We start from the raw sequence: 14,358 nt of genomic DNA on the forward strand, positions 1-14,358 counted from the left end.
CCTGGAGCAGCCCTCTCCTCCTAGAGGGGCTCTTCCCCCACCAAGGGGCTGTTTGAAGGATATAACCCACCCAAACTTCCCTGCGGGAGAGTGCCAGGCTCCTGCCCCAGGGGTTGGACAGAGGATATTCTGTGTCCGGATGCCTCCAAATCCCAGTGGCATCTCCTCCCTGCTCCTGGGCTCTGCCAGCAACCCACGGGCACTCACAGCCCTGACACTTCCATCCTTCAGCTCAACATGATACAAGGACACCAAGCCCCTTCCCCTCAGCCCCAGGTGATGCCGATGCAGAGGGACATTTCCCAGGTGTTTTGGGGCAGGCAGCATGCCACAGCTGCCCTGTGCCTGCCAGGGCCCCCCCAAATCCCACCTCCACCCGGAGCACACAAAGCCACCCCTGCCACCCAAGCCAGGACCTGGGCTGCCTAGTGTCCCCTTGCACCCTGGGGGCTCACAGGTGTCCCCCCACTCCCCAGGGACCGCCCTGCACAGTCAGGAGCAGGCAGAGAAGGGCATCCAGGAAGAAGCCCACTGGGAATCTTCCCTGTGCAGCCACCCTTTCTCCCAGAAGCTGTTAACATTCCCACTGCTGTCTGGAATAACCGTGGATTGCTGGGGCTTGTGTTTCCTACCTGCGCCCCCACCCAGCTGTGACTCAGTGCCAAAGCAATGGGAATTAGGAACCCAACAGTCTTTTGAGCAAAGTGTGACTCACAGGCCAAGGCTTTCTGCTGGAGGAGCCGGCTCTGCAGTCACGCTCTGTCTGTAATTCCCCTTAATAATACCAGTTTCATTCCCTTCCTCCCACTACCCATCCAACTACCACCCCAAAATAAAGGATGCCCATTCATCTTTTTCTGCCTAATCCAGGCAAAGATGAGCTTCAGCTTGTGCAGAAACCAGGCAGCTCCCAAGCTCATGTCCCATCCCAAAGATTGGTCTTCAAAGGAAACTGGAAGCCAGGCAGACAGGGAGAACAGCGGGTGCAAGCCTTGTCTTAACCTAAAACATGGCCCCAAACCCCAAGAAGATGACCCTGAGGGCTTGGATGTGCTTTTCAAGTCTGTCAGATCCAGGGGGCTTTCCCCACCAGCTTCCAGGCCACACATGCATGCACTTTTACGGGACAGATCTTAAACATCCCTTTACACACAGCCACTGGAGCAGGTTTTTGAGGAGCAAGAAGAGGCAGAGGCCCAGAGCATCCCTGGCTCTGTCCACATCACCTCCCCCTGCACCCTAACAGCACAGGAGGGGACAGAGCCACAGCCCGGAGCGAGACCAGGAGCTCTGTGGAACTGAGACCACACTAGTGGGGGCTGGAACTGGGAATGCACCCAGGTGTCCCCCGGAGCACAGAAACGGAGAACCAGGGTAAGTCAAGGTTTGGTGGAGAGGCCCCTTGCAATGACACGTTTGATGGGGAGACAGATTTTTTTTCTCTGTGCTGCTCCCCAAGCCCCTTCCTGCCAGATCCCAGGCACGGTGCTGCAAACAGGAGGGAGAACAAAGCCAAAAGGCTTCTTTAGGTTTAATATACAAAACCCAGGCAGCTCAATCAAGCAACAAAAGCTAAATGTCATTTCCTCCCGTGGCACTGCCACTCTGCTCACAGTTGTGCACGTCTGACAGCTTGTCATTGTCATGAGACACCGGGGACACAGCCTGGGGAGAGGCTGGCACAGAGGAGAGGGGAGGAAGGCTCGGTCCTGCAGCCTCCACAGACACCAGCACCAAGAGAGATGGGGCACCTGTGTGAGCTAAAGGGCACAAGTGACCCCACCAGGCACAACCACACAGGGCAGGTGGGAAACAGCACAGAATCATGGAATGGATTGGGTTGGGTTGGGTTGGGAGGGACCTTAAAACCCATCTCATCCCACTCCCTACCATGGGCAGGGACACCTTCCACTACCCCAGGCTGCTCCAAGTCCTGTCCAGCCTGGCCTTGGTCACTTCCAGGGATCCAGGGGCAGCCACAGCTGCTCTGGGCACCCTGTGCCAGGGCCTGCCCACCCTGCCAGGGAACAATTCCTTCCCAATATCTAATCTAAATCTCCCCTCTTGTAGTTTAAAACCATTCCCCCTTGTCCTGTCACTGTCTGCACATGTAAAAAGTCCCTCTCCTCCTTTTTACAATCCCCCTTTAGGCACTGGAAGGGGCTCTAAGGTCTCCTTAGAGCCTTCTCTTCTCCAGCTCTCAGCCTGTCTCCATGGCAGAGGGGCTTCAGTCTTTGGAGCATCATTCCAAGCATGCCTCACCCAAGAGGACACAGGCTGCCCTTGAAGACAGCCCCACACAGAGCTGTGCAGCCTCAGGCACCCCAAAACCTGTCACCACATTCCCAACCTCCAGCTGAATGAGGCTGAAGTTTCCAGCTCCTGGAGCTCTTTCCCTCATTCTTGCCCAGCCAAGCTGCAAAAGTTAAGAGGATTAATGGGTGCTCAGCACCTCTGCGAAGCAGGCACGGGCTGAGTCACCAGCACTGGATTTAGGACTTCCAGCACCGGCACTGCCCACTCCCAAGCAGTGGCCATGGACATTGACTTGTTAATAGGTTACAAAAATGATCTGTTGCAGCAAAAAATAGGAATCCACGCAGCCGCACACATTTTCCTGCTGGCATCTCAGCAGGCAAGGGAGGTGTGAGCACTGGGAAGTTTGGAGTATAAGTGTCACTAACACTTTATTGACTAATTCCAAGTGGAAACTTTCCACTTAACCCAAAACACTTCCAAGTTCCTTGCTAGTTTTCTCCTTTAAAATGCAGATATCTTTCCATATGGACGTGTCATTTGGAAGCACAAAGGTTTTGTTCAAAATGCCAAAAACACAGCAGGAAAAGTCAGTCAAACTCTTAGCCATGTAGGACAGCCCCTCAGAGTCACCCCTTTGGCCATCTTTACGTGCCATCTTTACCTGTCTCATGCAGTGTGCTGCTAACACAGGAGCTGTTCTCTCAGTGCAATTTCCCAGCCCCAAAACTTGCCAGTTCCTCCTGTCCCCCAGCACAATCGTGTGCTTGAACGCAGACGTGCTGTCAGAGCTGAGGAGATATTTTTAAGCACCCAAAAACAACTAAGCACAATCTTGCCAGGAAAACATTCCCCACTACCCCTCCCCACCTCAAAGCCCATCACACTGCACAGTGAGGACATGAATCAGGATATCAGTGTGGAACAGACCCCTAAAGGAGAGGAGGTAACAGCTCCCCATGGCAAAAAGCAGCTCCTTGGTCCAGCTTCCCACAAGGCTTGGGACAGGCTCTGACCCTGGGAGCAACACAAACACCTGGACCCACCTCTACCCCCCAGGAGTGCAAAGATGACCCCAAGCCCCCCTTCTTCAGCTGGATATCATCTAATGACATGGGCAAAAACAGGCCCAGCAAGTTGGAATTTTTATGTAATTTAATTCTTACATAATCTAATTTATTGTTAATTAACACCAACTTCCAGCTCAGGTACTGAGAGGAGAAAGGTAGCGGAACCCTAAAGATGCCACCCTGCAGGCCCAGCACAGAAAAACTCCTCTCCTCCTCCTTTCCCATGCTGAGCTTCCCTGGCCACCCCAAGCCAGAGAATATCTCCTCTCCTGGAGCCCACTGAGGACATAGGGCCTTCACCCTCAGGTTTTTGGGGTTGTCAGCCCTGCTGCCTCCAGGGCTGAAGGGGCCCCCAGGAGCAGAATGCAGGATCCAAACCCTGGCACAAATTTCCCCCTCTATTCCCCCATCCTGAATATCTTCTTTTCCATAACTAGGCAGTGATCTCCTGAGGAGTCATCAAAGCCCCTCTGTGGGGACCCTGGGGGGCTCTGGGGACCACAGAGAAGGGGAGAGGTCAAAGAGGGAACAGGCATCAACTTCCTGAAGCCAGGGAATGGATCTATCTCAGAAGAGTCCTGGGCCAACAGTGAAAGCCACTGAATCAGTCCCCAAGTCCCTGTCTAGAGGAGAAATTTCTCTCAAAAGCCACCTCTGGACAGGACTTGGGATTTTTAATGACTTTCAATTGGGATTTTTAATGATTTTTAAAATGAATTAATTACTGTTGCAGGTCACCTCTGTGGTGACAAAACTGGCCTTCTCAGGCAGTTCTGCTTTCCTGCATTGTACCCAGACTGAGAGCAGCTCCAAGAGTGCCCTTGACAACTTCTCCCACACCCGTTAACTCTGACTTCTGTCCTCCCAGAATCCATGCAGGCCCCCAGGGTCCCAGCCCAGTGCTCTGCTGCCACTATTGGACACGAAATGAGTACACAGAAGCTTGGTACGTTCAAAAGAGAAAAAAGAGCCACTTTTATTCAAACATCTGGTATTTACAGAATTCCAAAGGTGACTGTGGATTGGAGGATGGAATTGCCACCTCTCCAACCACACTGGTCCAAAGATCAATCCATCGTTTCTCTCCACCCACAGAGAAATATGTAAACTACTCTATTTACACATGAAATTGTGTGGGAACTCTGACTCTCAAATATGTAAACATTATCAGAAGGCTAAAGAAGTTTTATGAGAACTTTAAAGTTTTCAAAAGAACTATAAAAGAAAACGTAACACTTTTAAAAATCAGGGCAACACTCTGCCAGGCTGGCTCACTGCTAAGCAGCCCTGGCAGTGAACAGCAGCCTGGGAAGTGCCATCATGCTCCAGACAGTTCCAGCCTACCCTGGAGCCCCCCTGGCTCATTCACAGCAGGCAGGACTGCTCTCTCAGCCCAGTGACAGCACAACAACACAACACTGATGCTCTGATCCACTTTGCAGAAGCTGCAGGAACCCAAAATCAGTTGTCCAGGCCTTTCAGGTTACAAACAGCACACTAAAAGAAGAACTATTTAGTATAACTTTCCTTTCCCTTCCATTTCTCCTCCATGCCAGAGCAGAGCTTCTGTGCCTTTCCAGACAACACACAGGGCTGGGCACAAGCACCTCAAGGCTGGCACCACAAGATAACACAAAGAACAACCCCCCAGACCTCAGCAAGCACCTCCTGTGCTTCACCCACAGGCGCCTGCACCCAGAACTGCAGACAAATCCTCATCTCCCTGCCATGCCCTGGGCTCTCATCCCTCATGGGGCAGTCCTGCTCCAAGCCTGTCTGTCACCTGGAGTTTCTCCTTCATCTATCACTGCCCCTGCTAGACAGAAAAAAAGTTGCTGCAAATAAATCAGCTGCTCCCCTGGGCTGGGCTTGGCTGGGGTGCTCACTCACACTGCCAGCCCCTGTCCCAGCACAGCTACACACCAGGGACACCCTGATCCCCACCTTGTCACACCTCCGGCCTCCCAGCCCCAGGGACAACTGTCCAGGTGATGGATTTAATAACAGGAGGCAGCCGTGCCACAGCCTCTCCTGCAGCACAGGGCTCAGGCTGGAAGAGCCTCCAGCTGACACAATGCAGAGGGACAAAGCGGGACACACTGTGCCACAGGTGGGGGCAGAGCAGGGGGGCAGAGGCTGAAGAGCTCCTGCAAGCAGGACCTTTGCCCAAAAGCACCCTGAGTGAGATGATCTCCTGCTGGGCTCCACTTCTGTGCACAAGTCTGAGCTCACAAATTCTCAAGCCCAACAGACTTACTCATCCCAGCTCACTCATGTTGCTTTATCTGGAGGCGTAGTTTAAAAATGCAGGAATATTATTTAAAACCGTAACTGCACACCTGCTGATTTCTGTTAGGTCCTATGAGAATGCGTGGGACCACTATATTTAGAATTTAATAACTCCAGTCAGTGGAAGCTCTCGACTGAGTACCTGCCTACGTCTGTTCCCTGTGGTCCTAGGGGATTATGCAGCCTTGGGAAGCATGGTGGGAGCCTGGCTGCCCTGAGCAAGACCAGGGCAGGGCTGTGCTGAGGGCTGTTAGACATCACCCTGCTGCACCTGGGCTGCAGGACCTCTGGAACCTCCATGCGCGTGGAAATGTGGGAGCTGAGGAGCTTATCTCCATGCTTCACTTGCCCACAATAGAGTAAAGAAAGGAAGTAAAAGCAGAAAGCTGATCAGCTGAGCTGGAAGAAGCACCATCTAGAGCAAGGGCAGGGCCAGACATTGCAGCAGCAGCATTGTGTTGGCTGTTGGATCTCAGCCATAGAGATTTCCTGGGGTTTCTCAAGGTACAGACATTGGGGAGGCAGCAGGGGAACAGGCAGAAGCTCAAGCAGCTGGGTTGAAAAGTGACACTGATTTCAAAGCATCCCACACTTCAATCAACACTTACTTTTACTTTCCTAATCAACCATAGCAATCAAGGGAATCGGCTCAGTATCCACAGGTGCACTCAAGCCCTGTCACTGTGGGGGTCAGGGACACCAGGAAATCTGTTCACACACACATCCAGGCTGGAGGAGCTGCCCTGGAGCAGCCGCATGGCCCAGGGGGCAAAACAGGCAGAGCACAGCTCCATGCAACTCGAGCTTGGCCACACCAGAGCAGCCGGGCACACACAGGGTCTCTGCTTGGGGGAAGGGGGTCCATCAGCCCCACACAGCACTAAGCCCTGACGGGCACTGGCCTTGGTGGCCATATCTGATGCAGAGTGAGCCACAGTCCTGCATGAGGGGACAACTCAGACACAGAATGGTTTGGGCTGAAGGGACCTTAAAGTTCATTCCATTCCATTCTCTGCCATGGGCAGGGATGTCTTCCAGCAGAGCAGGCTGCTCAGAGTCCCACATCCATAGCCAGCATCCCCAGGAAAATTTGGTACGTGAGATACACACCATCAATGCCACTTCTGTGTGGCTCACGTCCCAGAGCTAGGAAGGCACCACGACATCTCCCATTGCAGAGGAAACCACCCAACTCGCCCCACACCCCAAGGTTCAGGACAATAGCACCCTGTGCATGGGGGTGGCACCTCCTCCTCTCCCTTGGGCTAGGCACTGGCACACGCTTGGCTGCACACTGCAAACCCCAGGCACACCCTGCGCCCAGCAGCACCTGGACAACAGATCTTCCTCACACCCAGCTCCACAGCAGGACAGCAAAAACCCGAGGGCAGAAACCAGGGTTTCTGTCCACGACACCAAAAAAGAGCAGGACAAAGCTCCTGGCTCTGCCAGGAATGTTTCTAGAGAAACGAGTGAGCGGGGAAGAGGCGACTCCTCTCCAGCCACCGAGGGAAGAGGGGAGACAGCGGCAGCTGTGCACGCCTCACTGTCTCAGCAGCAGCACAGGCAGCAGCAGGAGGGGCTCCAAATTCATTTGAATCTGTAGATATTTTAAGTGCCTTTACAGAGTACAAAGTGCTCACCAGCCAGGGAGGAAGGTAAGTGAATGCCTTGGTATTATTTTTTTGCCCTGTGTGTCCCTATACAGACCTACACCCCACAGCAGCAGGGAGGCACCAACTGCAGGTCAGCAGGAGAACTGGGGATGCAGTGCTCAGGCTGAGCCCACATAAATGGGGAAGAGCCCAGAGCAGCACTGAATGCTAGCTCTGTCCTACATGCTGCACAAAACATCCAAGGAGAAGCCACCCAGGCACAGAGCAATTTTCTTAATTGCACTAACTGTGTTTACATGCAAAACAAGGACGTCTGCAACCCCGCTCACACAACTCTGAGCACTCGCATGCTCCTCGAGAATTTCCAGTCAGCCCAAAAGCCACCTTCTCCATCCCCACTGTGATCCCCTCATCAATCCATACCCCAGACAAGCTGTCGATGAGCCGTGTGCCTGTCTGCCCAGAAGAGCTCCCCTCTCCACTGCCCAGACCCTTCCAATGTGACAGGAGGCTCCATCAGCACCTCAGACACACGGATTCCACTTCACCTGAGAAGCCACGTCTCGGTGCCCCTGCAGAGAGGGCTTTGCACGGGGCAGATGGAGGGAAGGGCGATTTTGGTGCAGTGACCTCGCTCCTCTGATGAGGGGACAGTGCAGTGGCACAGCAGAGAGCACCAGGCAGAGAAAGGCAGGCACAGGTGCATGTGGTCACCCATCAGACACCCAAGATGTGCCACTGACACCTGGGACGTGCCCTGGGCAGGGAGACAGATGCCTGGTCACAGAGCCCACCAGAGACATCCCGCAGCGATGAGCTGTGCGGGAGCCCCACACGGGAATGGGGTGATGCTCCCAGAGCTCTTGGCTTGCTCCCAGTTCCCTCCCAGCCCCAAGAGAGGTAAACAGAAAGCAAAGCACCGAGGATTGCACATGCCATCCCGCAGCCCCCGAGCACATGCAGAGGCACCAGGACAGTTGGGTGGCTGCCACCCCGTACCTGCACTCGGTGACACTACAGCAACAGCTCCCGCTCCGCCGGCCCCAGCGCCTGGAGCGCAGCTCCGGCCTCGACTTCCTCAGGCTGAAATACTCCGTCAGCTTCCCAAACGAAGCCATGGCTCCCGCCGGTGTCCCTGTGTCCCTCTGCACACTCGTGCATGCTACACCCCAGCGGTGCCCGCTGCCCCGTGCGCTCCACCAGCCCTCGGCACCGGGAAGGAGCGGGGCCAGAGGGACCCAGCGCAGGGCAGGAGGAGTTCAGCCACCACCAGTTACTTGGACAGTCCACAGCGTGCTCCAGTGAGCCCTCAGATCTGGAGGGTGCTAAGTCCTGTCTCCCTGAGCCAAGCGATGGTCACAGCTCTGAGCAGCTGGTGGCTGCACATGTATTTCATGTGATGCTGCAGAGCTGAGTGAAGGAGGAAGAGGAAAAATTAAAAGTGTTCGCTGGAAAGGGTCCCTTGGTAGCACTGGCACTGGTCTGTGAGCCCCAACGGCGAGTGGCACTGGGCAGGTGGAGGAGCTGCCCTCTGAGTAGGTGGCCCAGCGTGGCTGTGGTGGCCCTCGGATGAAGAAGGGGATGGGGTTTGATCTCAGAGGCGATGAGAAACCCCAAGAAATCAGCTGCTCAGATGAATTTCCAAAGGGTCTGTTCTTACAGCGTGGAGAGGATCCCTGCTTGCTCTTCCCAAGGCTATTCAGAGTCCACCAGTTTTCCTCCCTCCCTGTTTTCCAGAGCAGAAGGCACCCTCAGCTGCCAGCAGCACCAAGCTACCATGACTTTCCAGCCTGTCACCAAACACCTGAGCCCAAGGAGAGGCATTTAAAGCAAGAGAGGCTGATCCAGTTAGAGGTCACCTGTGAGCTCTGCTCCCCATGCTCCAGCACAAAGCCTTTCCACAGCAGACAGCAGACACGGGGATGCTGCGAACCCGAAGGGAAATCCTCCTGCCAGCCCTCCCCTAGTCAGGAGCACTTGTCTCTGCATCCTCAGCGCCTGACGCCAGCTGGGCGGAGAAAAAACAAGGGCTTCAGAAAAAACCACCCAAACCTTGCTCCAGCCCCACGGAGCAAAGCCAGATCAAGTCAGTGAAGCTTATCCAGGGGAAGGGGTGTCTGACGGCGACTGCCCACCATGCCAAGAGAGGAAACAGCAAGGAAAACTGGTGGCAACTCAGCTGGCAGAGCCCCGGGCTGCCTGAATACCCTTTTATCCCTCCGGTGTGGATGCCATGTTAAAAAATAAACAACCTGCATTCATCGCTATTTCCCTGCTTAGAGCCATCCCCTGCAAGCAGCCCCCTCGCCACCAGGGACGGCCATCCGCTGCCGAAAGCCCTTCCTGACCTCCGCTTCCCTCCTCCCTTATTTTCTTGCTTTTCCTCTAGACTCTGGCTCAGCTTTCCCCTTGGAATTAAATGCCCGAGCAGCTGGGTGCGCCCCGCGGAGCACGGCCCAGGACACCCGGGCAGCCGCCCCCGCCGGCGGCCTGTGGCCGGCCGAGTCACGGTCCCCGTCCCGGTCCCCGTCCCCGTCCCCGCCCGCGCTTTTTGGGGGGGATCATTCGTCTGCACCATCCCCACTCCCTGCTCCCGTTCCGGGCGCTGACATTCATGCCGGCTAACAGGGCGAGCCGCCGCAGACCTGCACACAAAGCAGGGGGCTGGCGATGCTCGGGGGGGACCCGCGGCCGTGGGGGACCCTGCCAGCACCTCCACCGGGCAGGCACTCGGTCCCCGGGCACCTTCTCCTCCCTGGCACACACGGCGAGGGAGAGCTGCTTCCCTCTCGCAGCTGGGGAAAGAAAGCTGCTCACGCACTGCTTCGCACAGCCACCCTCCCCCGGCTCCCACCTGCTCCCTCCGATGGGCTCCGCTGCAGCCGGCAGGGGTCCAGGGCGCTTCCCCAAATCGCTGGGTTTGTGCCGAGGGCACAGCATCCGCCGGCGGGCTCCGTGCGGCGCAGCGAGAGCCGCTAACACTGTCACCCCTCTTATCTGCCATCGGCTCCCCGTTACCGAGCACGGTGAAATGTAACACGTCAAAGGAGGTCAGAGGAGCCGGAGCAGAGCGGAGGAGACGGGGAGAGCAGAGGGGGCTGGCAGGAGGCAGCGGGAAGCAGCCGAGAGGGAGAGCAGAGAAGGGGAGGCAGAAAAGGACAAACTCTTGTTTCCCTGCTATGGGAAAAGGCACCGCAGCGGCTCTCCCGGAGGAAGCCGGGCTCAGGCACACACACCTTGGAGTGTGAGCAGGACTGCGGGGTCACCTGGCAGCGGTGATGTTACCTGCTCCTGGCTATGCCAAGGCAACGGGAGAGGGGGCTGGACAGGGCAGCAGGAAGAGTGGAGAGGAAGAGCGGCGTTAATTTGAATCCCTCACTTCCCCCCTTCCTCCCATCACCTGGGAGGGCAGAGGAGCAGGACGCTGCCCCAGGGATCCTCCTTTGGCATTTGCAAAGCAAAACTGTTTGGGGACAAAAGGGCAATTTGGAAGACAGCAGGAAAAAAACCAGCAGGAGGATTCGACAGACTGGTAGACACAAAATCCAAGGAGCAAGGCAGACTTCCCCAGCATTCCAGCTACAGCCAGGGACACCACACATTCCTGCAGTTCCCTGCGGTGGGGGGCAGGTAGGAACCACAGCTCTTGGCAGGGAGTCAAGCTCCCTACAAAGTTGCAGAGTTCAGTCCGTGAGCCCAACACTGCCAGTACTTGGAAAACAAACAGGAGGAAATGCCACCTTCATGAAACCTCTGGATAAGCTGGGGATGGTGGCTTGGAAGGTACCAATGCCTGAAAGCTCAGACAACTCCATAAACACCTCCATCTGTGCCCAAAAAGGGGATTCAAGCCCCACAGCCCCCCCAGTCACCCTGGACCTCGCTGACTGGGACCCATCCGGCTGAAAGCACAACCAGTGTTGGCACAGAGGCGGCACAAGCTCCCACATCATTCCTCTGAGTTACAGCCTCTGCTTTTGTGCTGGTGCCTTGGGGCAAGGGAAGGGCAGTCTCCTTTGCCCTAAGGACATGGAACAGCCCTCAGACCCTTCCTTGCTCAGAGTGGTCAGCCCTTCCAACAGGGCTGTTACACCAGCTGGCTCCCAGAGGAGCTCGGTGCCTCCTATTAGGCAGCAGAGGCAATCTGCCAAGATATTGCTGAACTCTCTAATTTCACATTAACAATCTGCTGTGCTGGGGTTTGCAGCCACACACTCAGCGATGCAACAGCTTCCCACTTCCACTTATCAGTAGAATGAAACACTTCATAAGCAAAACAGTGGTTTAATTTGCAGAGACATAAACTGATTTTTAAGAGGAGCTGTGGAGGAGATGTAAAAGCAGGAATCAGAACCCGCACGGCGCTGAGACTTGAGGGATGCTGAGCACGGCTGCACAGCTATCACCCAGCCCTGGCACAGGCATCTCACACAGGCTGCAGCATTTGGGAGGAGAAAATACCCACAAGTCAAACACAGCCTGGTTGTCTGGGTCATCTCACACCCAGTGAAATGTTCACACCCAGTGTTCCTGTGTACATACTGCTTTAGGCCCTAGAGACCAACATTCCCCATTTCAGAACCCTCCAAACACAATGAAGCCATCACACATATGGGAACCAGCCCCGGTCCCAGCCGGCAATCAACCACAATGCTTTTTCAGGCAGAAATCATCAGAGCTACATCCCAGCAGCTCAGACATCCTAAGTGTGAACTGAGAAGCTTCTCTGCCAGGTCTTGTGGCGAGCCAGTACAGTGGGACAAGCCAGACAGCCCTGGAAGGTGGCCCTTGTACCATTCTTGCAGCCCCCAGTCCCTATGCTCCTGAGCCCATTGTGAGCAAAACCAGATCTGGTTATATCTCTGTGGCTTCCCCAAGCAGTTTTTGCTCCAATTACACTTCTACAATATGGATAGGCAGAAGCAGGGAAAGAGGAGAAGGAGGTTCTATTGAGCTGACAGCTGCTCCATCCACTCCTACAGTCCAAGAGGACCCTAACTGTTTTTCTCCCGGGCTCCAGTTTCCCTCCACACCTAGACTACTCAACACCAGTTAATCAACTTTCCAGCCCTGGCTCTTCTGGGGTGCTGCATCCCTAAAAGCCACCCAGCAGCTGATGCAGAGCCCATCCTGTTCCTCCTTCAGCCATGCTTCCCATAGCTTATCCCTCCCCCAGGACAGCATGGGGCATGCTCACCAGTACCCGGCCTCCCAGTGAGTGGGGGAAGCAATTAAAGGTTCAAGCCATTGTGGGAGCAGCCACCCCATCTCTACAAGCAAAACCTTGGCTGGTTTAAGGCTCCCTTTCCCTTTGTCCCTTTCCCAGGCTGGCTGCTACCTGGAGAGCAGAACTCCAGCAATGCAGAGAAGGGAGCCCAGCAGGATGCACAAGTGCAGTCCTAGACTGGAGGTGTGACACTGAGCAGTGAGAACAGGAGAAGAGTCTAGAAAAGCTGCCAGGTGGGCCAAAGGAGGAGCTGGAGCCTGAGCAGCTCATCGGGAACAGAGCCAGAACAGGAGGCACTGCTGCCTGCTCCTCCCAGGATGTCCTGTGGCAAAGGGGTCATTTCAGCATGGGAGTCCTGTTTCCATCTGCTGTCATCAGAGTCCCTCTCCCCATAAGGGAAAAATACCTGCAGAGATCCCCAAAACTGGGTGAGAGGAAGCTTCCTTAATCCCCCAAGAACATCTGTGTCCTCGGGTCAGGTGGAAGAGAATTTCTTATGATCCTTCTCTTAGTGCCAGCTGGGGAGGGTCTGGCCTCTCAAGTTACCTGGGAAGTCACCTGAAAGCACCATGGGGACCTAAAAGGACCTTGGGGCAGGAATTTTCCTAACTGCTGCAAACTGGCCACTGTCACACATCAGCTGACGTCACACATCAGCTCCCAGCCAAATCTTTCAGCCAATTCAGAAGAATTTTGATAAACACTATTTTTTTTTTCATTCTGAGCATTAATCCTTGGGGTTTAGGAAGTAAACTTCTTCCACCCTATTTTAAATATACTCACAGTGACTGAGGCCAAATTTTTCGCTGCTGGTTAACCCAGCATAAAAGAGAATCAACAAATGATTTGGGATAGTTATAAAAATAAAAATGTAATACATTATTTCACAGAATGTTCAAAACAAATTATGAACAAGTGCATGTTAAGAAATATGTTAAATGCAAGTATGACCTGATTAAAGAAACAGATGCACAAGAGACATCAGAACAAATCTAGAGGAGCCCATGGAGATGCTCCAAGGGCTGGAGCCCCTCTGCTTTGGAGCCAGGCTGGGAGAGCTGAGGGTGCTCACCTGGAGAAGAGAAGGCTCCAGGGAGAGCTCAGAGCCCCTTGCAGGGCCTGAAGGGGCTCCAGGAGAGCTGGAGAGGGACTTTGGAGTGACAGAACAAGAGGGAATGGCTGTCCATTGACCAAGGGCAGGATTAGATGGGATACTGGCAAGAAATTCCTCTCTGTGAGGGTACCTGAGTGGGCTTGGCAGTGCTGAGGTAACACTTGGACTCAATGACCTTGGAGGACTTTTCCAGCCTAAATGATTCCATTCAGAATTCATCAAAGCATTTCATCTTGATTCTAAATGTGCCCGTGCTGGGTGCAAACATGAGCCCACAGTGGTACAACAGGCTGCAGGTCCCCTCTGATGCCCAGTGCTCTGGAGGAACACCTTTGGAGGCTCCTGGAGCTCACTCCTTGGAACAGCACGGATCTGGGAGCAACACACTTGCTGGCAGAGCTGTGGGGCCCTCTGGGAAGTGCTACATCTCAACACAGCTGTAATAAAGTGCAGAGTGTGCAAGAGGCTCAATAATTTCAGTCTAAGGAGGCACTTTGCTGTAATTGCCAGCTCTATTGCATTACTCACACACTTCCGTGCCGGTATCTACCACGAGCCAACCACATCAATTTACTGATTTACCCAATGTATCACTTAGCACAACCACTCTAATTCCAGCAGCAAACCCAGATGTGCTGCCCAAATTAAGGTAAAACACCCTCATTCTCAAATTAAATTAAAATACCCTCTTTCTTGGAATAACATAGAATCACATAGGGAGAGCACTGCACTACAAGGATGGGGAAGGGTCTCAAGGGGAAGCCATAGGAGGAGCAGCTGAGGGCA

At 54.3% G+C, this 14,358-nt stretch overlaps 1 protein-coding gene across 1 annotated transcript in view; it reads right to left on the reverse strand.

Moving 5' to 3' along the window:
* Nucleotides 1-9,633, reverse strand: part of LOC137483411 (ankyrin repeat and fibronectin type-III domain-containing protein 1-like) — a 192,250-nt gene extending 182,617 nt beyond the window's left edge. Inside the window, exon 1 of the mRNA XM_068206435.1 lies at nt 8,231-9,633. Coding sequence (XP_068062536.1) covers nt 8,231-8,349 — 119 coding nt within the window. The 5' untranslated portion in view covers nt 8,350-9,633. The remainder of the gene's footprint in view (nt 1-8,230) is intronic.
* Nucleotides 9,634-14,358: the final 4,725 nt, after the last annotated feature.

This window comes from Anomalospiza imberbis, chromosome 16, assembly GCF_031753505.1.
Source record: "Anomalospiza imberbis isolate Cuckoo-Finch-1a 21T00152 chromosome 16, ASM3175350v1, whole genome shotgun sequence".
In the NCBI taxonomy this organism is placed as follows: Eukaryota; Metazoa; Chordata; class Aves; order Passeriformes; family Viduidae; genus Anomalospiza; species Anomalospiza imberbis.